The sequence below is a fragment of the Hetaerina americana genome, unplaced genomic scaffold, assembly GCF_022747635.1.
Source record: "Hetaerina americana unplaced genomic scaffold, ioHetAmer1.1.p SCAF_3, whole genome shotgun sequence".
Taxonomy (NCBI): Eukaryota; Metazoa; Arthropoda; class Insecta; order Odonata; family Calopterygidae; genus Hetaerina; species Hetaerina americana.
Genome location: NW_027286874.1, coordinates 18860523 through 18885570, shown reverse-complemented (window position 1 = coordinate 18885570; position 25048 = coordinate 18860523). Strand labels below are relative to the sequence as shown.

Here is a 25048-nt window from a genome sequence, read left to right as displayed (position 1 = left end):
CAATTCAAATTATCAAGGCTGCATTCAGGTCTTCTCCCCATGCTAATCATTAGACGTGCTTCTATGATTCGTCACCCGTTTGTAGGGCGGAATTCATCCTCGGAATTTGCGAGGGATTCTTTCCAAGCCTTGGATGTGAAATACGCCGGGGTTTTCCCAGAGTCTTGGGAAATGGCCAGAGAGACACCGGGGAAAAAGAGACCTCTCTTGATCCCACCCGAGTTCTTCCGAAGGAACCGGCCAAAAACGCAGAAACGTAAGAGAGGCAATATTAGGTGTCATAATAATTACGTCATCCTGGAATAATGTATACCTGCTCCCGCACTTACTATTTTCATCGGGAATCTAACGCGAACTTTACGAAATTTCTCACTGAATTTTATTGTCCCAATCACGGTTTCAGCAAACTATTTTTATTTCTAAGGATAAAATGTGAATCAAATTCACTTCGAATCATTATATAATTTGTGAATGGTTTTATTGATTGATTATATTTGTGTATAATCTTATTATATAATTTGTGGGTGATGTGCATGTGTTCTATTCCTGATGTGATGAGATACCATCTTGTGACTTGTGATTTTCATGTTAGTCTGGTATCAATGATTTTTTTTCAGAGCATATTTGAAGCATTTATGTTATAGTGCGTCCAAAAGAGCTTGAAGTACGCATTTCTTTACTGATCCTTGATAATTATTCACTGCCGCGCGGAATTAGGTAAATCATGGCTGAATATATTGACAAAAATGCTTTTTTTATCCTTGTGTAGAGGACCAATCAAAGATAAGAAATAGGATGTTCTTTGGGAAAGAAATGAGTATATGATTTGTATAGTGATGACTTTCTGTTGAAGCTTTTGTATCCAGTTTCCTATGATAATCGTTACTACTTTTTAAACATTAGAATCCGATAGTGTTTTTCTCGAATTCTAGGGTTTAAATATTGTTTCAGTAATGCCCTAAGTCCAGAACAATTGGTAAGATATCGCTTTCAATGAAATGGAACTTGTTGTTTTGTAGTCTAGCCTTTATGTTACGTGGCAAAATTCATAGCGGTTTAAAATGCCTTTTTTTTTCTTTCTCATAACTATACGCTGTACAGAATGGTGAATAAGTTGTTATGTGAACTTCTGAAGATAGACAGTACTGGATATACGGAAGACTGACTCAATTCATGCAATCGGAAGATCATAAAAAGTTGCGTGAGGGGGCCCTTGCCAATTAGTTGATCACTCGGAAAGCTGTATTCAATGCATTTTCTTGTCAGCGTTGTAAATCGATATCTCTATACACCATACAGTTGAGCATGATGTGACCCATTAATAAGCCATCAATTATGCCAATACATGACTTATACGTCTCTGTCCAATAAATACGCGAACTGAGGCTATAAAAACTTGCAAAATGAAAAATTTAGTCTACATTGATTTTGTCTCCTCACAGTACTCTCCCTTCGTTGCTATGCACTTATTCCATCTTCTTTCCCACAGTTTAATGCACCCTCGGCAGTTAGGCTTTTTAGTTTTCTCGTCGTTTCTTGCTTTATTGTATCCACATCTTCCCAGTGATGTTCCCTCCTCACTTTTTTGCATTTTGGGAATAGGAAAAAGTCGCAGGGGGCGAGATATGGCGAATGAGGATGATCATGGATGGTCATTGAGGTTTTTGCCTAAACTGGCGAAAAATCAATGCTGAATGTGCAGGTGCATTGTCATGGTGAAGGATCCATCCATCATGTTCGGTTTAAATAGTGTGCACTGTTGATTTTCCTCAATTCAGTTCATCAGCTATCATTCGGACAGTTTTTTGACGATCGGTAAGGACAAGGGACCGCACACGATCAATGTTGTCGTCAACACAGGTGGTTGAAGGTCGTCCTGACCTTGCACCATCCATGGCGTCTTGTCGTCAATCTTTTAAACGTTCAATCCACTTAAAAATGATGTTTTCTTCAGAACATTATCACCGTAAACAGCTGTCAACATTTAAGTAATTTCTTGGTAACTTTAACCGCACTTCACTTAAAAACTTGATGGTTCGTTGCTCATTGATTTCGTCAATTTCTATTTTCGACAAACAGTAAAAACAATAACAACAGAAACTAAGATAATTCTGGCACCATACGCGCAGCTCGACGATCCCCCAAGCACAGACGGCTCCTTGGGTCTCAGGCAACTAGCGCCACGAGTGGGCGGGGCTATAGTCGCGTCATCGCCGCCAGATTGCACCAGTTCGCGCATTCATTGCACAGACCGCGTATATTGCATGCAGAATTATCAATGGATGAAGTTCCCCGGTGCCTCCGAAAAAGTAAATTCCACTTCCAGGGGCTGGTGAATGTCAACCTTTTATTTGCATTTCTTGCTCATTCGATATTTAAGCAAAAATTATGCAGCCTTGAATGCCGTGAAATAACTCGCCAGTTCATTTTCCAGAGATAGTGAAGGTGTTAAATGAACTTCCTTTTTCTTCTTACTCAAGATTAATTTTGTCCATACTGCTCAATTTACCGAGTTAAGATAGTCCTCATTATTTTAGGACTATTCTTTTGCAAAGTCTTATCAATTTTGTTTTACATTTCTAGTAAACACAAGGGATCTACAGATTTTTTATGGAATATGTATTTGTGGCATGCCTTGGAGTTATAGTAAATTACTTGGGACTAAAGAAAATTTTCCTGTTTTTGCATAGGAAAAATCGTTTTTAGGGGTAAATATTTTGTGGTACATATGTGGTTTTACAGTGTTGGTCACATGGCTAAGAAATAATACTAAGCTTAATTTTGACCATCTTGAGTTTCATTGATGCAGTAATTGGGAGTTAAGATTTGGAGAGAGACTTGTTTTATTTTTTAACAGATGTACCCGGTAATTTCGAATGAATTGTGACTTACTCATGGAACAATTTCAAATTTGACTTTTGTTCACAAACCTAAAATGGTTTTTTCTAGGGTGCTGATCACATTGAAATATTTATGTTCCTTGATATTATTATGCACTAATATGATAAATGTATTTTCTGGGTTTGAAAGAATAACATGTTAATCCAAACTTAGTTTTGGTGACATTTTATCTTTATACTACAAACTCTTATTAATTTTTATTCATTTAGTACATAAACGGTGGCAGCCTGGAGCAGCTAATCCAAAACAGGAGCATTGATTTACCTCACATCACTCGGATGCATTTAGCATTAGATATTGCCCGAGGAATGGAGTATCTGCATTCAAGAGGAATATTTCATCGGGATCTAACCTCAAAGGTAGAGATTGGAATACTCTTAAAATATATAGTATCAGTGTACAAAACTGAAGTTAGAAATTTAACATTTTATTATTGCCCTGATTTATCTTTGTTGAAAAGAAGTAATGGGAGGACTGAACTTACCTTTCATCCATCCATTAAGTTCCAACTTTAATTAACTAAGTAGCTAAATAATGGATGCTTTAGATGCTGTAAAAAGTTTTCCACAGACTCAACATTGATTACAATGACATGACAAAGGGCTGATGAGATAAAAGTATTCCATCGAAACTTAAAATTGCTGCTAGTGTCTACTATTTGTTCAAATGAAGTTGTGGATCTTTTGTTTTATTTTTTACAGGAATCCTTGCTTTCTTATCATAATCCTATGTTGCTATTTGAATTTATTTCATTTTCTATAACCATTCACTTGTGATATTTTCTGAGATAACCTGAGAAGTTGAGCAAAAGTAAAAATCAACCATCAAGGGAAAAGTTTTGTGCTCACTTTTGAGAAAGTGTGCCAATAATTTGTGGTAAAAAAAATACTGAAAGAGTTTTCCTGCATTTAGCATTCTCAACAAAAATAAGAATCTTGAAGTTACTTTAGAACCATTGGACACCAAACCCCAAATTCTGTAGCATAATCCTACCTCATTTGTATAGTCAGTAGCATAGTTTATTCATTTTTTCTTTGTTTGCTAAAACTTCACAAAACTTACTTTTGTCCATTACTCAATAATTATTGTTTAATAATTTATCAAATTTGATTGAAAATAGTTGTTTTACACAGTGATTTTTCTTTTTATTTATCAGAATGTTCTAATAAAGAAGAATGATGATACAGGGGAGCTGACAGCTGTGGTGGGGGATTTTGGATTGGCAGCCAAGATACCAGATCCAAAGTAAGCATTTTTTACATAATGTACATCTGACTAATGCAAGGTAGCTTTTGCTGGTAGTGGCATTATTTAAAAGTTAATTTTACTTGGTCCATGTAAATTTTGCCTCACATTTATGCATGTATCAAAATTATTGGCATTTAATTACATGTAATGATTTTAACACATTTGTATTGTTATTATATTTTAATCAATGTTCAATGTAGAGGAATATGGTAGCCCATTAGGTAGAGTGCTGGTCTACTGTTTGGAGGGCCCCGGTTCAATTCCCAGGGGCACCTGTAGGCACCCTCAGCTTTACCCAAGCTGTGTGATTTTTTGGGGACCATAGGCAGCACAGAGAAAGGAAACCGCCCCATACCATGATGACTGAAATTGGATTAGTACTCGGTGACTTCTGCTCTCACTTATATAACAGACCTTTGGGTCGATAAATGTGGTTTGGCGGTTCAATGTATCAAAAGTTATTTCATTAGCATAAAACTAAATGTCTTGAGTATTCCTTCATTAAGTCTGGTTTTAACTTTCTTCTTTGTTGCTATTGAATTTATTCAAAAAATAATGTTGCACCAACCTGTTGTACTTGTATATGAATAACTGAGGTAAGTTGTTTATTTCTATTCTATTCCAAGAACTTTTCTAATTACCCTGGCATAAGAATATGCATAGGAATATACTAAGTGCATATATTTATTTTTGAGACTATAAAATCAAATAGAACTTAAATAAAGTAGCACAGTAGCAATTAATATGTATTTAAGTTACCGAGAAAGAATATTATGTATACCATTTGTATGAAATAAACATTTTTATGCGAAAAGCTGAAGAAAAATGTTGACAAACTGGCATAAAAGGACTATATATCATGGGGCTATATGTGAATATGTACTGCAATTCCTTAAAAATGATAGTTAGATTTTTTAATAAGTCATAAGAAGTGATGATTATTTTCAAATGTTTTGTTGAAATCTTTTCTCTTGCTTATGGATAATTTGTAGTCAGATTACTGAGCTATATTCACATTTGTTGAATTATGACATTTTGTTCAAATGTGTATGAGAAAAACCATCATTGTTATCATTCCTGCTATGCCTTAGTGCTTCCATGTTTTATCTTGATGGTCTTCTTCTTTTCTCAGGAGGCCGTATCGTCTGCCTACTGTGGGCTCTCCTTACTGGATGTCTCCTGAGTGTTTAAAGGGCCAGTGGTATGATGAGCGATCAGATGTCTTTTCATATGGTATTGTGCTCTGTGAGACAATCGCCCGAGTTGATGCTGACCCAGATGTCTTGCCAAGAACGGAGAACTTTGGTCTCGATTACATTGCCTTTGCTGAGATGTGTGGTCCATGTCCGCCAGACTTCCTCAAGCTTGCCTTCTCATGTTGCACGGTATAATGTTGCTCTTATATTACTTACCCTTAGATTAAGGTTGATATTTGCTTCATTAGTCTTGGAAGGAAACCCATGTGGCTTCAGATTGCACCAATACAAAATGCATACATCCTCTTTATGACAGAATTGAACATGAGAGAACAGTATCATTGTAGTATTCATAAAATCAATATTTCTTACAAGTGCAAAATTTGCACAGGAATTTATGATGATGTTTGAATCCATTTTTTTTTGGAACAATAAAATCCGAATTAGTTATATTCAAATACAAAATAGAGATTGCAGGAAGCTACCAAAACAAGGATGTCCATTATCACCAGTGCTTTTCAACACATATGTGGAGGAAATGATGCAAAAGACATGGACAAAACTGGAGATAGGACTGATGGTTGGTGGAGAATTCTTAAAATTAGTTAGGTTTATGAATGATCAGGCTTTACTTTGTCAGTCAGCCAAGGGGTTGCAAACATTGCTGAGCTCATTGGAAAGTCAATGTGGTAGGTATGGGATGAGAATGAATGCAAACAAAACAAAGTTAATGCAGTTTTCCAGAAGGAGAAAAGCAAAGTTAAACAAGGTATTCATAAACTAAAGCAGATGGAACAGTTCGCTTATCTCTGAGTTTTTTTTAATCATAATGGTTAAGTAGCCTGGCATAAGAAATTTTCCATGGGAAAAGAAACGTACAAAAGGAGGGAAGTGATGACAGGGTTGTTGAGTTAGGATGTTAAGAAAAGACTCTTTAAAGCTTTGGCATGGCGCCTGGTTTTGTATGGCTTGGAGACATGGTTATTTTAGCAAGATGATAGGCCTAGACTAGAGGTTTTGAAATATGTGTGGAGGAGGATGGAAAAGGTGTAATGAACAGAAAGGAAAACAAAGGAGGAAGTACTAGCCATTGTGTGTGAGGAGAGGGGATTGTTGGTAGAAATCATTAGGAGACAGGGAAGATTGATGCAGATCATTTTGATTGACAATTGGATGTTGAGACTGTGATAAAGGGTAGAATGTTAGGCAAAAGAAGAAGGGCAAAGAAGCTGTGTTGGATATTATGAAGGGAGAAAGAAAGTATGTGGAACTGAAGAGGGGCTTATTTTAGTGATGGATCTCAGGTTCTATTTTGATAAAAGAGACAAGGAGATGTATTGTTGTGCAGAGGTATATTGTGTGTCCATCCAAAAACCTACCTTAATTGGTAGAAAACCAATGATAGTAATAGTTTTGGTGCTTATTGATATTATTGTGTTATCTCAGGTTTATCCATTTGATTTCCTGAATGATAATGATGAAATATGTAAAAGGTATAATTGCTGGGTTGACATTCATCTGTATGCTAAAAAAATGTCAAATATTACAATGTAGGACTCCAAAATTACAAGTGATTCTCTCTTCCAGAAGTTTTTTTTATTTAGGTTAGCCATCAAATTTTAAAAACTATTTTTCATAAATTCATTATCAACCCATGAATACCAATGCCTCAGTGGACAATCCTGAAATATTTGTGCATGTGAATATAGCAGTGTCTGTTAGGTTACATTATGATTACGATATGGGGTAATATAAATGGGAGCAAAAAACCTTAAAAGATATATTTGTTTCTTGGAAACCTGGGAAAAACCTGAAGTTGGAAACCATACAATAATTGTGGCGAACCTGTAAAACACTAATTGAATTTTTTATCTTACAGCTTTCTAATCCACTCTTTGAGTGCTATGCCTTGGCTTTCACAAAAACAATCTTACTACATGTTATAAAAGTCACATTTGAGCAATCATCTTTTGCCACACAAGTTCATAATATATTAAATAGCTATTTATACTATAATTCATTCATGTCTTGCTTGCAGTTTAGTGGGAGTATAGCGAGATAGGCCCTTGTAATTCCATCTATTCACCTGAATCTGTCACAAATGTCATGAGGAATGGGGCCTTATTGCCAAATATCTTCAGGAGGAGGAGTGAAAAAACTTATGGCCAATCTGTTATTAATCTCACTCAAATTTTATGTGAAGTAATGGCAATGTTTTGGTAGCAGAAGACCTAACAATTTGATTAGGCATGCCATAACTTTCCAAAAGTGTAAACAAACTTTATTTAAGACTTAAAAATACTGATGCGATTCCACTCACAAATCTATTTATTGTAGTATATATTATGGAAAGAATAAATTATGTCTGCAGGACATTTTAATTTTATTTTAAAAGAAATATGAAACAAAAAGGTGATATCTTTGTCAGGCAGGCACAAACTTGACTGTCGGCAAATGCTTAAATAAATGTATTTTTTGGGTTTCTGGATATTTTGGAATAACTGGCAATAAAAAGACTGATGTAATAGTGAAAGAAGCACTGCTCAAGGTAGTGTGTGTGTGTGGTTTCCCAAGTTAAAGTTTATTCTAATGAATGTCTATATTAAAAATTACGATAGATCTTGGAAAGAGATGGTTAAGAAAAAATTACAGTTCATTAAGGATTACACAACTGGGTCACCATCTTTCATTCAGTATAGTTGCTGTAAAGAAGTTGTTGTCACAAGGCTTAGGATAGGCCATAGTGTCTTGACCCACTCTCACCTATGCTTGAGAAATGAAGAGCCTTCTGTATATGTGGACTGCAGTTCCCCTGTGGTTATAAATTCTTTCTAACAGAATGCAAAAAATGAGACTTTAAATAGTCCTTGCCAGTATCCCTGTTGAAAACCCCAGCAAAATGATCTATTGACCTCCTTGAAGGTAGCCTACCTTCAATAAGATTTTATATAGTTCATATTTTTTAAGTGTTATTTCATCAAACCATCCATGTTCAATGTTTTAACTTTCAATTAGCTGTGGGTTGGTTCCTTTTTTTGGTCCCACTGCCATTTTGGTTCAAAGCTTTGGTTTTTGTTCCAATAATTTTGGTGAATGGATAGTTATTGCCAGCTATCGACAGCTGCAATGGTAAACAAAAGTTCAATCATATTGAGGAACTTTTTAAAGTTTCAAATCAAAAAAAATATTGTACAAATTTATGGATCACATGATGTCAACTATTTCTACTAACATACTAATACCTGTGCATAACAAAGAATGTTCATCTCTGATATTTTTGATGTTTTTCAAGAACCATGGTTTAAAAAACTTGGATATTCAAGTGCAATTGCAACGTAAGCATATCAAACTGAATGATTTTATGATGGACGACATATATGTGATCATCTATTCATGGGTGTTATGCATATAATTATTATATAATTCATAAATATCATGCATGCCAATGATATGTGTACATCAGAATAAATTTTAATGTAACTTTACTCAATTCTTGCTGGTATTTAAAGATAAAATTAATATTTTAAGGAAACTGTATCTTTATTTGGGTATCACTACCTCATGGAAGGCCCATGGAATACTTTAAGTTGTCACCATTTAAAAGGTGAAATCTTACCTTTTTTAGTAAATTTGAAAGGGTTCATCATAACTTTGTTCCTTTTAATCATAATATATAATTTTATTGTATGCTCCTTTGAAGGATGAAGTATTCCTTGTTATTGGTAGATTCTTGGTGTTGTTGAGGTTGTTAGATTCTGTTCTTTAAGCACTCTTGCTTCTATTTTAGGAAAAAGGAGGATAATGGTAATCCCTAATATATATTCTGTTATTTTGTTTTCCTTGTCTTTTGCCTTGACTTCAAACTACCCTTAAATTTCATTCCTCTCTCAAGTATTGATTGTTCTTGAGTGTGCTCATTGCTCTTCAGTACTTCATCGGATATACAGTAGGATTGGAAAGAAATTTTTTTTATTTTGAATTCATCCTAAATAAAACTTTTCTTTTTCAGTTTGAACCAAAGAGCCGTCCTACATTTACTGAAATTGTTCGCCGACTTGAGCGCGTGATTGATGACTATGAGAGAGTGTCTTCCTTGATGTGCGCCTCAGTAGAGAGAGTAGGCGCATTGGCATCATCAATAACCAAGAATCCCTCTCCTGTCCTAGCTGCCACTTCCTCGCAGCTACCTTCATCCCATCTTGCTTCCAAATCTTGTCCTTCAGTGGCTTCCCCTCTTGTGGAGGCTGATGTGTGCCTCACCCCTGCCAAGCAACCAAAAATTCTTCCTAACAGGATATCATCTTTGCAAGCACCAACTGCTGTCATTAATCCTGCCGTTGCATCCAGCACCACTCCTGTTGCATGTGTCTCTCCAACTAATGGCGCTGGAGAAAAGACACCTACCCGGAAATGTAAGAATGTGAAGAAAAGCTTTGCGCTGATGACTGTGTCGGTGAAAAATAAACACCAAAATGATATAATAAGTTTTCAGTTCACAATGCCTGCATAGTTTGATTTTGTTTCATGCCAATGATACCAGATGAGTACAAAAAATTTTCGAGCCAGGGGTTGCCAATCAAAAAATATCTTGAAGAAATCCCATTGTGAATAAATAATGATTTTATTCTTTCAGAAAAAAAATCTTGCATCTTTTTAAAATTCATCTTTTATACCTATATTAAATTAATAAAATTTTCTGAAAATTTATTTCTATTTCCATGTATTATTTTAATAATAAATGAGAATTATTTTATTTTTTCATTAAATTACATTTGTAATAGTATATGCATTTCATATTAATGTTACTGATTTTTTTTATTATAGCCTTAATTTGAAGAGCTAAGGTTTTACATGTAGTCGTAGAAGTTTTTCATTTATTCTTGTTTTTTCATTCTAGGCAATGTTATCTACTCAAGGAGAACAATCTTTGCATGGCTCTAACTTTCACTTGCTATTTCATTAATTCTTGAGTAAACAGTGGATTAGGAATGGCCATTAGTTAATATGATTTAGTATATTTTCCAAGAGTTAAGTTATAAATTTTCATTTAAATTAAACATTTTTGAGTAAAGTTCATCGATCAATTGTATATGGAAATTAGAAAATTTTTTGAGCCATCTAGTTAGCTAATTTTCAAGTGGATTGCACAAATGACTAATTAGCAGTGCATGCTGATATATTGTTCATTACTCAACGGTTTCCTCATGTATAAAGTTAACAAACAGAGATATCGCGTATGGGATAACTAAAAAATTACTCTCCCCTGAATAACTAGCTGAAAGCATGTATTTTGGGTAGAATTCTCCGAATTTTTATGAATGCAAACTCTTCTATTTCCCATGTTTAGACTAGATTAATTTATGATTGATCCACATCAATTTCCTGAGGTTACACTAGTATTATGAATTACCAGTAGTTTTATCGCTATTCTTAAATGCTCCTATAAATATTTATTTACTAGCTTGTCTCCAGGAGGATAACTTATTGTATATGTGTTTAAGTAAATTCTTTTTCGAATATACTGTATTTTCCCATTGATACCGCGGGCCAAAGGCTTCATAGTTATCTTGAAGGTGGATAGATGCCATGCATCTTTGTATATATTATGTTTAAAGTCGAAACAAGACATAGGTTTTTGTGCCCTTTTATTTGCTACATAATTAACTTTCAGCAAATAAAATATAAGAAAAATAAGAGAATGAATGAAATGGAATTTTCTTGTTCTGTTTGCTTTACTTAGCTTTGTTAGTATCGGCGCTCAGCTGTTCTAGACACCCTCCAAGTTCTATTAAAGTGCTGCCTACATGGTGATTGTTTCAAACGTGAATTTAGTTAAGCTTTTGTAATTTAGAATTTTCTAAATAAAATTACCCATGAAGATAAAATATTGTGAGAAGAAAATCGTATACAGTGATGTTTAAGGTAGAAGTCATTAAGTTGTGAAATAAAAAGGAAATTGTGAGGCTGCCGGGAAAATTTATCCTATCATATATTTATGCATACGTGTATACAATATGACTTATTCTACATATACTTGAAGTATTGTTTGGAATAAAGAAGTTCTATGTATTAGAAATAAGTAAGTATAGAAATTATGTTTTTTTTATCATGGATTTATGAGATGAAATAACTGTAACAGTAGCAGATCTGTATAAAATAGAATGTACTTACAAAGGCATGCTTCCAGACTAATTTAATTTTGCGAGACTCTTCATTAAATTATTGTGTACATAGGTATGTAAATGTTTGGGTTTTTTCAATTTTCATTTTACGTTATGTGCATCGTCATTTTTTTCGATCATATAAACATTTTTGTATAGATAATGTACGAGTTATCGATGGGAAAATACAGTACTTAGTAAGTCAAAAAGTTGAACATATGCTATGATAAATGAGATTATATTCAAGGTTTTTCTTAGAAGTTAACGAATACTAAAAAGATTTTTTAAAATTCTTTATTGATTAAGTTTGAAAAATATCCAAGTTAAAAATATTTGCAAAACTGCAAGTTAAGTTGTGTGTTAGTGGGATAATTTAAATTTAATGACAAAATTTAATATGAAGTAGTTAAATACTACTTCGTTTTCCAGTTTTTATAGACTGCCTAATTGATTTTAGACAGGAAACCAATTTTTAGAACTTAAAAATAACAGCAACTTCATTTTCATGGTTTTTCTCATTTTCATCCGTTTCTGTTAGCAATGAGAATTTGGTAACATGGTATTCAATCTGAGCAGCTTGAAAATAGTAAAAACCATGAAATAAAAGGGTGATTCAGCTAGTGTTTTACAAATGAAACTCTAAAACTGAAATTAATTCATTAAAAAATCTCATAAAAACATTTAAAATCATCCAGTCAACATATTGGCACTATATGGGACATATTAAGAAACATATTAAGTAACATAAAAATCTTCCACCTGATATTTTTTTTTTTGCCGAGAACAATCCCTAACATATGTTCACCTAGGTGTATATTTTTTAGATAGAACAATTGGAATAGTTTTGAATGCATGACTTTGGAAGAGGTCTTTAAAATGTGATTGAGATAATTTATTCTTTAGGATTTTGTTTATTTATTGTACCTCTGTCGTAAGATTAAGAAAATAGTAAGATTTTCATTTTCTATGATTCATTTGTTGGTCCAATTATAATGTTTGATTGTCCCATTACTAAAACAGCTCTGTTATTTTCATGCGATTGTTAGAACATCTATTCTCTGATCTCAAAATTACAGTTGAAGATATTTTAAACTATCCTTACCTAATGATGATGAGTAATCAATGCTTCTCCTATTGTATTTGCAGTAAGTCACAGACGCTCCCTGTCTGAGGAAGTTGCTGGGAGACTTACCTCACCTAGTGACAAGGCACGATGCCACCATGTTAACCTTCGAAGGCAGTGCTCCAAGGAAGTTGAGGATGATGACGTGGATATTGTCAGGGAGGTGGATGAGAGACTTGGTTCTGGTGGTGATGATGAGGGGTATGGCCCTTTCCCTCTCACACCAAAAAGAGTGGGAGAAAGCATGTGCCAGCAGGACCCTCACTATCGAAGGGGAGGACCAAGAAATCCATTTGCCTTCCACTTTAGGGGCGTGAAGAAAATACTAGGGGGCAGCTTGAATGATGGGAAAGAAATTGGTGGTGCTGGTGGTGTTGGTGGTGTTGGAACTGTTGGAGGGTCTGACCTGCTCTTCTCTTCCTGTGTTGAGCTCCCCTCACCCTTCCATGGACCGACCCCTCCGGACACCCCTCCTGCATCACCCTCCCCCACACCCACGCCTGTTCCCACCCCAACCCCAACCTCCATTTCGAATGAGCCCCCTCTTTTGCCTCCTTGGCAGCGACCTCAGGCTGTTTCCCTGCCGTCCTCCCCAACTGCCATCAGGAGATGCCGGGACCCTCAGGTGGTAGCAGAAGCTCCTGACTCCCTGGGTGGGGATGTTGGGAGGGGGGACCTGAGGCTGCCGCATCACCTGCACCACCACCTACTGCACCATCATCATCTCCACCACCACCACCACCCTCTGAGGAGAGCATGCCTGTCCAGCTCAAACTTAGTTGGTGTGGTAGACTCAGAGGCTGTTGAAGTGGGGATTGTCTCAGGGGTTGGCAGAAGTGGTCACCCAGGAGCAGTCTCTGTGATGGTGGGTGGCTGCTCCCTCCTCCAGCAGCACCACCTTCGAAGGAGAGGATCTTGTGAATCGGGGTTTTTCAGTGTGGGGGACGGAGAGCGAACCAGCACGAGTGATCTCCTCTCCCCAGACTGCTGTGGTGTTGGCTTAAGAGGGGGTCCCCTTGGGTCTCTTGGGGTGGCCCACCCGGGTGGGGGACGGATTGTTGCTGGGCTAGCTGCAGCTTTGGTCGGGCGAGGAACCCACTCATCTACACATTCTTCCTTATTCTCCAAGCGTTCTTCTTCCATATACACAGACAGTTCGGAGGATGTTTCCAGTTTAGGTGGTGATGTTTGGGATGACCAGCAGAGGTCTGTATATGGTGGAGTTAGCTATGGAGGACCAGCAACCACTCCTCAGCACATAACAAAAATTGTTGAGTATTTTGAGAGGAAGCAGGGTGGGTTAGGAAGGTCACATAGGTGGGGGGCTTATCCATCGTGTGATGAAAATGGGGTAGAAGTGGAACCACTTGCACGGAGAATGGAGATGCTAGGTTTAAGAGATGGATTGCCAGGTGGACCTACTGTTAGATCTCCAAAGATAACACTGCTTCAGAAAACCTTAGAGAAGACCGACAGTGCTGATATAGGTGCAGTTGAAATTGGGACTACAAATGGAGCAGCAGGCCCATCAGGAGCAATAGCACGGAAGAGCAATCCTCAAAGACTGATGATTTGTGAGGGGGCAGTCAAGTCCAAACTACTTTTTTTTGACAAGAAGTAGTATCCATTTCCATATTGGATGGTGGGCCTTCTTCCTTATCTGTCCAAATGTAACGTAATACAAAACTCCGTCGAATGTTTGTCTGATGTGCTGTTAATTTTTTGTGGAAATATATATTTCTCAACCATTTTCAAAGTGCCCTCAGCAGAAATAGTAAGGATGCAGTTAGTTATTGCTCAAGGTGTTAGAAATTTTCTTGGGTATTATAATGTTGTGCACAGAAATGGGTGATTTCAGTGGTAGCCAAGTAGTAAGAAGTAAGAAAACATTCATTTATGGCAAAGTCAAAGTCTGATTTTCTTTCATTTTGTGTATCATTATTTTCATTGGAATTAACCAAAGTATTTATTTTTGTGGGTAATATTCCAATTTTAAGATTTTGTTACTTTTCAAATTCCCAAAGTTTTAATTATCACATTTTGAGGGGATTACAGCTACTATGTCATTAATTGACAGCATTTGGCAAACAATTTGTGTAAAGTGTATTTTTTGCAATGTTGCTGCCATGTTGGCTAAAACTCTAGTCAAATGTGTAATGAACAGTGTTCAAAATTGGAGGGTACATGGTGTGCTATACGACTTATAGTTTGGATAATCTGTTGTAAGTAAAATGTTTAGTTAATGTACATTCAACTTGGCATTTCATGTTCACCTGCCATGCTACATCTGTATAAAGAAAGAGGCATCTATTTTTCTAATCAAGTTCTCCTAAGTAAGTTCAGCTACATGGCTGACCATCTCTTGATGAAATGGTTTCAAAGAAAGTGGCAAGCTATTTTTGTTGTCAAGTGCAGCTAGCATTTAATACTGTTTTCCTTAACTTTTGTCTGTAAGGTTGTTATGGTAATCACTAGATTGTCTCACCACTTCATTAAATATTTTCTTCAATGAAAATGTAATATTCTTGCATTCAGCCTATAATTGAATAGATAAAATCATTATTTTATAGCTGTGATGCTCAATAGATCAGCAGAGTGATTTTAAGTTGTTTCTCTGGGCTATAGGCATCTTAGTTCTCACCCAATAGTTTGTGAAGGCTTAACTGTGACTACATTCTAAACCTTCACATGTGGAGTCATCTGTATAGTTGCATTTGATGAATTTTGAATGAAGTTGCATTTGATGATAAAAAATTATCAAAAGCCGTAAAAATGGAGAGAAAAAAGAATTGCTCAATTCAAATTAACTGGCAGTTTGAACAGTGCCTTCTCCCAGTTGATTGTCCAATGTAACCTAAAAATAGGCTATATAGATTATTTATGTCACTTATGTGTTTGGTAATGGAGAATTATAATCATTAGAGTCTCTACTGTATTGTATTAAAATTTTATTAGTACAAGTATACTTTCTGCTGGTCAGAACTTGAAAGGAAGTATATAATAGAATTTCAAGTGTCAGGACTGTGGATTCAGTCTGTATGGTTAATGTGATTTCTCATGTCAGTACAATCAATCCGTTCAGGAAGCCTATTAAGGTATGTGGTGCAATAATGTATAGGATAAATTATTGAATGCACATCTAATAATGAAGGATTTTTATACTTTTCATTACATGTAAGAGATGCTGGAGTCTTAAAGAGGTGGGGGAGGGGGGATGAGAGAAAAAATACCATGTACATCCAGTCACTCTATTTCAGTATTTTTAGATAACTTTCGTTCCTTTTGTACACTTTGTAATATGCAGGTGGCTATGGGAAAAGCTAATTTTAAAAGGAAGTCAAGTCAGTATTTTTTGCTTCGTGAGGCCTATATCGACATGAAGACTGAAGATTAAAACATTTGAACCATCATTAAACTCTAGTGGCCCTTTGATGGGTATACATATCTCAGTAGTCATCTAATGGAAACCAACCAATAATGGTGAAGATAAACTATTTGGCCAGTTGAAAAAAAACTTATTGGGTAGTTTATCATCAACGTTCTGACCTCATTTACTTCAGTCTTCCATCTAATTTGATATGTGAGCTTAGAGTGAATGCCACAATCAAAGCAATGTAAGTTACAAAGGCAGTCATAATATGAGGTTATTTTCTTCTAAACAGTTTATGGTTTGTGCCAATTTGACAAAAATTATTGACTGAATGAATCATTGTAAGAGATCTGTGTGGTGCTGACATTTTTAAATAGCGGACTGCTACTCAGACAGTATTGTCATGATGCAACACAGATTTTAATACATTGTACTTAATTAGCTTTGGTTGCTTTTGCCCATATGTGTTTGTGTACTAATGATCCATGTTTTAAAGTCGTTATTTTTCTCCCCATAATTAAGCTGAAGATATTATCTTTGTTCAGAGTGCTCTTGGATGCTGAGTTCAGGGTCCCATCCTTAAGAGAACTAATAAAATGTTACCATTCTAAACATGTGAAAGAGTTTTTTCTATTTAAGATTTCTCCTACTGAAAAAATTTGAAGCTATTGGTAATAGCCTTTTTTTAAAACTAGCATTTTTAACAAACGTAATGGAAAATATTATTGAGTAATTGTTGTTTTTTCTGTCGAAAATTTTACCTTTATCATCACCCAATTTTCTCATTCAAGAATGAAGAAAGTAGAAATGGAACAATTTTTATTTAGGACTCATTTTGAAGTTATTCTCCTGTTAAATGGAGCATTAAGGAAAATGAATGAATTTTATAATACTATCATTATGAAAGATTTCATGCCATTTCTATGAATATATATTATTAAATTTAATATAAAAAGAGCATCATACCTTGTATTCCTTTCATGTAACCTTGTTTGATGCTAAACCTTTTTGTCAATTCTTTAAAACTCTTGTGATTAAAAAAGCTTCAAAATGTTCTCCCTGAATACAAGGGAGATATCCCTTGTATACAATGTAACTGGATGACATGAAAGAGCAATAGAATCACCATTTGTAAACATGGTAATCAAGAACAAAATTATCAAAACAGAAGATACTTGGAGAAGTATAAGTGCTTTCCAAGGAGTTTCCAAGTACATGTCCTGAAGGCAAATGATTAGTATCTCTAATTTTTAGCTTAATCCCAGCTGTTTTATTCAGACAAAATATGCAACCAGAAACTAAATAGAATTCAATGCATAAATGAATAATTTTTACATGAAATGCAGTTGATATTAGTGTTTAAGCAATGGCTCCAAAATTGGCTTTCAGCTCAAAAAATGGAAAATGAGGGAATTCTATTTTCTAATGTTAACTGTTAATAGTCCTGATTGATTTTTATTTGAATTCTTTAAAGGTGACGTTTGGAAATTAGAACCTGATTCAGTTACAGCCTAAACTGAAAATCATCCATCAATAATACTCAAAATATTCTGTAAACAATATAAGGTACAAAACAAGAATTGTATCAGATCCAATATATCAAAATACTATAAAAAATATACCAGAATCTAAGTATTCAAATGCAATAATTCCGTTATCATTATGTAAAAAAGTACGAGCATATATTCATAGACATTAACATTAAGTATGAAATTATATAGTCGCAGATAAGTAATGTGGACAGCTAATGCAAAGGTACACGGGTTTCCTTTCTTAAAATATACTTTTCCTTTTCTACAGCAATTGCAACTTAAATCAACAGTCATGAATATTAACTGTTATAAACAGAGTCAACATAAAGTAAGGTTTCATGTTTTCCTGGCCTATGATTTCAGTGAAGTCTTCACAGGTTATTCCTAGGTTGGAATTTCAGCTGCCCTGCAGCAAGCCCAAGAAGACTTTACCACTCATTATTAGCTGTAAATATTAGGTTCGTGTTTGATATTGAATTACATAATCCATAATTTTTTTAAGGGATCTAATTATGAAACGACTGTTGGGAGCATGTGGATTTTTTTAAGGTACATGAAATATATTTTTTCGATGAGTTCACAGTTGACTGACTAAATTATTAATTAGTTAGTTTGAAAAGAAAAGCAAAATCATATACTTCATCTGTGGGTTAGGTCTGATAATTTTATTAATAAGTTATATTATATTACATGTATTTACACAGTGTATCATGGCCTGGGCAATCACTTTTTAGTATGGGCAGATGAGTACTATTTTCAGTGTTGTAATTGTAAAACCAAAGTGTTTACTCAGAAAAAATGTGTTGAGAGCAAGTTTGTGAATCAACAGTTAAATCCACCAGAAGCTATGATTAATAATTGGTGGTGGAAATTTTGATTAGCAGGAATTTATCATTAATGGAGATTAATAATTGGAGTGGAAGGTTAATTGGGTATTTCTGGTGATGGTAAGAAAATTCTCTTTTCTGAGAAAGAAACTTACTCAGAGATAGCTTGACTTGCCGTCATTATTGTCTTGTCTGCTGTTCATATTTATAAGCCGGGACATTTTTCAGTGATCATTTTTCTCCTAATGCCACATTTTTTATAGAGCTATGGAATATTCATAATGAAATAATGTGAAAATCATATTAATCCCATGTGGAAATTTCTTGATTCAAGTGGGAATGTGGTGGGCAAATTTCAGCCTCAATTTCCGCGCGAGTTTCTCATGGATTCCACCACCTTGCTGGGAAATTGATATAAAAATATGCAAAAGAGTTAGAAGCGAAAATTTGCGTTCATTCTTTGCGCAGATACAAAAATTAAGTAACAAATCTTAAAAGGAAATTTAATTAAATGGTAGTTAAAAAGGATATTCTTTAGTGTATCTTGCGACTTGCGAAATACAACCGGCCAAACGATTCCGTAGATAAATTGCTTATTGTACCTGTGCACAACATACGACATAAGATCAGCAATAAAGATCATTGTAATATGTTTAGATGACTTAGTTACCGGTTGTTCAAACTATTTGAATTTCGTGTTGCGTAGCAACTCGCTGTTGAATTTTTATTTTCGTTTTTATTTTGTTATTGAGGAAACCTGGGTCGTGGAAGCGTCGGATTCGAAAGTTGTAAGTGTTCAGGATGTGATTTCGGTGATTTTTATTTCATTATTTATTTAAATTTGAAAGCTATTTACGTAAAATGTAATTTTTTCACCTTTTCAAATGTGTAAACGTAGCTAGAATACCTACCTGTCCCTTTTGAAACTATGCACTAATATATCTCGTAGGAATCAACAGGTAACCCAACGGGAGAATCAAATTCAATAAGTTTACTGCGTCGTTTTTTTAATTTGTGAAATAATTATTGAGTAATTGATTGCAAGAAAGGCATGCGTGGTGATAAAATAATACTTTGACCATAGCGAAATCAACTTGTATACCTCCTGAAGGAATTAGCTTAGTGAATTTTGCGAAATTGGTGCTCATCAATTAAAAGGTGCCTAATTATACTATGTAATTTTGCAAACTTTTAAATATAAAAAAATTAATAGATTGCCTAAAAATCAGTTGGACACTGGAAACTTTTACAAAACTTGGTTTTCTAATGGGCTTACTGCTCTTGCTGTGTGCGCAGGAATGCGTGATTTCATCAATAGCCAAGAAGTATCAAATATTATGTTTATTTATTTATTGAAAAGTCAAAGTGTAGTTTTCTTTCATTTTGCGCATCATTTTTATTTTCAGCTCTAAACCAACTTTCGACCATCCATTTTCTGAATTTACATGTTAAAAAGCATGTACATCTTCTGACTTTCTTCTAAGGTTAATAGCATCAGGTGTCAATTAGTGGAAATTATGGATATCTATAATTAAAAAATAACTTTGTATTTTCCGCTCTTTTATTCTAATGTGGAAATATTGTTCACTACTCTGTAGTAGTTATTTTTTGACTATGACAAAAAACATAAATACATTATATTCTATTGTTTCAGGCTTCACTTCGTGGAAGTATTTAATATCCATCATATATTATAAATACATTAGTCAACCCAAAGGTCGGTTTGGTAGGAGGTAGAAGAGTTCATTTAATACTAAGCCCGTCGGCGTGTGTGACATTCACATATTGGGGAAGGGGGGGTCAGATCCTTTCCCTATTCCAGGTACGGTTTCCCTAGGAAAATCTGGTTCCTGAAAAATTACACAGATTTGATGAAGCTGAGTTTGCCCAGAGGCCGGCCCAGAAATTGAACCCAGGTCCTCGAGGTCAGTAGTCCAATGCTCTACCCCTGGAATACCATGAATTAGTTTCCTTTTATCTTTTGTGAAATTTCCAATGACATTGCTTACTCCGTTCCATCAATTGCCCTCATAATTGTCACAAAGTAAAACAAGCACCTACTGTTTATGTTTGGTATGGCAGATATTCTATTAACTTTCATATAATTGGTCATTATGGTCATTACCTTCTCAAACTTAACTTCATATATCTTTTTTCTCTTCTATCTTCTTAGTAATTTACAAACTGCATTTTTTGCAAGGTAATTTATCCTTATATTCCTTTAGTCCTCACCACTGCTTCATTTCTCTGATTTTGGATGTATTTATCAAATGATTACTCTTTCTCAGTGAATATATGAATGAGCTGATGAAGATTAATTTGTTCCGTTTTTACTTTAACCCTTAAGTATTTCTGCACCACCCATCCCAATGCTGTTCTTGCTATTTTATTTTCTAGAATTCCTGGGCTTTAATTATCCTTAAATGCATCAAATTTCATACTTCCTCATATCTGTGCTATATTTATCCAACATTTCTTCATTTAAAGGTATCAGCTTAAAATATACTATCTATCATAAATTTCGATGTATTCTATCCATATTTTCTTAGAAATGAGGTTTTTCCCAGCAAAGGAAGGAGTTATTCCGACTTGTAGAAATTTTATCTTAAGTCTAAATATTTCATTTAACCCAACTTTTATCAATTTTAAAGGGAAATTTTACAACAAAATTAATATGGTCTTATGTGATGCACTGATTAATTTTGTTGCTTTTTTATCCTTAAATATAATGTAAAAGGAATGGTCACTTTGACCCTCTCCTGTCCTTCATGAGAGTGAGCCAATACCAGTCCTAGAGTTATTATACGCTTCTTCTTTAGTAGATTCATTAAGTAGGAACTTAAGTTTCACAAGATAGTCCCATTGAATTTAGGCAAATGAATTTATTTCACACTCTAGGTACCCTTTGATTAGCTAGTTTTAGGCAACTCGGTAATGTAAAATGGTGAATAATAGCAAAAATAGGAGAATATCCCTGTATTTCCATTATACATTTACTTGAATATCACTTATTATTATTCTGTATTGCCCCTTATCATGATCCTGATGCTTTATTTATTTATGCATATATATACAAGTATTTTCATTTTAGATTTGGAATCTAAATTTAATCTGGAATTTTATATTTTTAAACAATAATCTATTTTTATAGGGAAGTGGTAACCCAGTGAGTAGAGTGCTTGGCTACTGACCAGTAGGTACACGTTCAATTCCCAGAGTTGCCTTTGGATACCCTTGGTTTCTCTCAAGATGTGTGCCTTTTAGGTACCAGATTTTCATGGAAAGCCATAGGCGGTACATGGAAAGGAACTGATTCTCCTACCTTGATCTTTGAAATTCACCCACTATTTGGGTAAGTACTGGGTGACTTCTACCCTTACCTATGAAACCTATCTTAGGTTTGAGAACTGTGGTTATGCATGCATGGTTTGTTTAGGTATTTAATATTTAACCCATTTAAAGATTAAATTTTGATCAGCAAGTTGCATTAGGGAACCAAATTTTTTCATGTTTTCAGTTAGTCTTCGCCTGCGTATTTAATTAAGCTTCAGGGGAAGGGGTTTCCTTATCTAAATGTTTCTGAAAAGTATCAGGACATATGATTTCTTGTAAGTTAGTAATATTCAGAACGGTCAGAGTTACGTTAGTGCGTATTTTATAACGGAGAACTACTTAAATTTTGGGAAATCTAGCTGTTAAGGGTTTGCTCACACAATTAGGTTAAAGTGCTAGATTACAGAGATTAAAAAATGGGATGTTTTCAGAGCCCGCTGAAAGGCTGCTAACGTCACTCCAAGAGAAACTCTTCATATGTAGCCATCTTAGTTGTCACGATGGCCGTAGGAGAACTCTATATTATTCTATCAACTACTGCCATCTTATGTAATTTTATGTAACTTCTAGTCTGACTGTACTCGTGTCGTGTTTGAAACTTAAGTCGTGAGCGGCAATTTTACTTTCACGTGATCCATAAAATGATTCAAAACGTAAGTTCGTGTAAAATATAGTTAGAGTTTTTATACTTAAGGAGCAAATCGACTTATAAATGATCATGGAAGACGTAAAAATAGTTTTCTGTGTTTTTTCCCGGTAAGCTTATCGGACAATTCGTCCCAAGTTCCCATATTTTAAATCAAACGTCCTGTTGTTAAACGTGTCACTGACATAGCTCCACTGCAGTGGGAAACCTTAAGGCGGACATACTTAATGGTTAATTATCGAAGAACATATATTACTATTGAGGTAATTGCCATAGGAGGAACAGATTAATGAAAGATTCCTAATTCTGGGTCTCATCAGCGATTACTTTAATGCCTTAGATCGAGAAATAATATTTGAGGTTTTTTCCTTCACCAGAATCTTCCGGCAGTTTAAACGTACCTCATGCTAGCTAGAAAATTTTAATAGGAGGAATGTTAGAACAAAATTATAATAATTGTATCCAAAATAATGTCAAGCGATGACTTATTTTCCTTATAAATATCGTTTGACGCGTGAAATTTTCTCCTCTCAATTGAAATACATGTACATGTATATGCTTTACACAATACTCGGAATGAGGAAGTAACTGAAATTTTAAAAGGAGATCAATTAAACTCAAAATAAGTGATCAGAATTTAAGACACGCGTATGAAAACTTGTAAAAGTGAGCTGATGTGAATCAAAATCTAAAAACGACCTTATTTTACCATGTGTGTCGCAATATATTTAATGGTAATTTCATAGAAATTCTTGAAAGGGCCCCCCCTATGATATGAGTTTTGTGTTGTTTTCAAGTTTTGATACATGTGAACTGATAAATGAAACTAATTTCATTTGTTCTCATCGAAAATTTTAGGAATTTTCTAGATATCTTTCCTCTTCCTTACGCCATGCACAAATTTGAAAAGTGGGTAAAGGGCGAAAGCTATCAAAGTGCTGCACTATCAAGAGTGTACGCCTGATTTATTGAGCTCGACCTCAACAGTATATAAACTGAAAGATATTCAACTGAAGAGGCCGATTTGACACACAGCGTACGATTGAACGAAAATAGGCACGGTTTGAAAATCATAAACTAACAAATACGACGAAGTTGACACTTTTTTTTACCACCGCAGTTTAAAACATCGGATGAGACTGTGATGATATATAACTCAGTTGTTAGTACTTAACATTGTTTTGGCTGATAGCAGTCATTGAAAGGTTGACGCCTAATCATGTATAATTATAATTTTCCGAGCGGGGTCAGTGACGATCGGGTGCTGTATCATGTTCCTTTCATACTGCTATTGTTCCCGCAGAATGCAAATCTTCACGATTCCGTGTGATGAGTGCTTTAACTATTATTTACTGTATTCACCAGAGAGGGAAAATTATTATATTGTAATACAGTAAACTGATATCTGATTATTTCGGAAATTTCCACATGCTCCTTCTCTCTGATGGCCTTTAAACAACTATTTGCCTCTTATAATTTATTTTGTGAATAGAATTCCTTTAGGATTATTCCTATTTCTTTCCATTTGTCCGCAAATTCTCATTTATTTTATCCTTTAGGATCTTTTATAATTATGGCGTTCCAATTTTCAGGATTGTCATATTTACTTTCCCAATTTTTATTACCATGGTGATATTTTCATCGACTCACTACTGGCAGAGGCAGTCTACTGCCTCATCTTCGGTGTGGACAATGGATATGTGCACGTGTGCCCCTACAGTGATTGTGGCATTAGTTATCATTTTACGTACTTTACATCAGAATGAAAGGATTTTAACTGTTTTGAAAATTTCTAAAAGCCTCAACGTTGGAAAGTTTAATCTCGGAGTTTTAGTCAACCATGATGGCAAATTTTAATATAATTAAAAATAATTATTTTAAATGCGGAAGATTTTCTACAAGTCATAACAAAATTTAAAATAGGGATCAAAAATACTCTGTTTTGAAAAAAAGGAGCAATAATGCAGTCCAAATCAAGAACGGAATAAATTACTAAACGTTTCGTACCGAAGATCTCAGTTCTCTCATTTAGAAGTACGATTCTTCTTATTTCCACGTCGGCTGCACGACTCTAGAGTTCAAAGCCCCACTTAGTATTTAAATCGATTTTGCGTTACACGTATTCTCAATATAACGCAATTCTCTCAATTCGTTATATCTCAATCCCTTTCATACTGGCAGTCTTTCTCATTGCTCCATTCCTATGTGTCATCTCACATAATCACTATGCATGAACTTGTAGCTGCCTCTAAAAGTTTTCTGCTTTTTGCCATTTCGTTTCACTGATCTGAAAAAATATTTTCGTCCAGTCACTAAATTTCCATTTTCAATTCCGAAGCGATCCAATAGTCTTGGTTCCTATCCAAAATCCTTGACCCGACTGGACGTAAAACACGTTGGTTCTCAGGCCACGTTCGGAAATTTGAATTAAATCCTTTTCAAAACATTTCCCTAGAGAGGGTTTCATCATAACCGGTTTCATCACGGTTTGATTGAAATCGAAAAGAAAAGAGTTGCTAGGCTGTTGGTAATCAGTATACTGATGCGGCGATTTAGCGCTGCCCTCCAAATCAAAATATTAGTTATTAAAATAACGAGTACCACCTCGGTGGTTGATAATTTTGCTGCACATTATGGTTTGTACATGCGTTCACTCTTATGAAGAGGAACTGCCGACCTCTAGTAATTTGAGGTAAATTTGTTTGGCTAGT

General features: G+C 34.9%; 1 protein-coding gene across 1 annotated transcript in view; it reads left to right on the top strand.

The window, feature by feature from the left end:
* The window catches only part of cdi (center divider), a 253646-nt gene extending 237041 nt beyond the window's left edge, over positions 1-16605 (top strand). Inside the window, exons 4-8 of the mRNA XM_071588086.1 lie at positions 3111-3260; positions 4058-4146; positions 5282-5534; positions 9355-9757; positions 12653-16605. Of these exons, the coding sequence (XP_071444187.1) occupies positions 3111-3260; positions 4058-4146; positions 5282-5534; positions 9355-9757; positions 12653-14250 (2493 nt within the window). The 3' untranslated portion in view covers positions 14251-16605. The remainder of the gene's footprint in view (positions 1-3110; positions 3261-4057; positions 4147-5281; positions 5535-9354; positions 9758-12652) is intronic.
* Positions 16606-25048: the final 8443 nt, after the last annotated feature.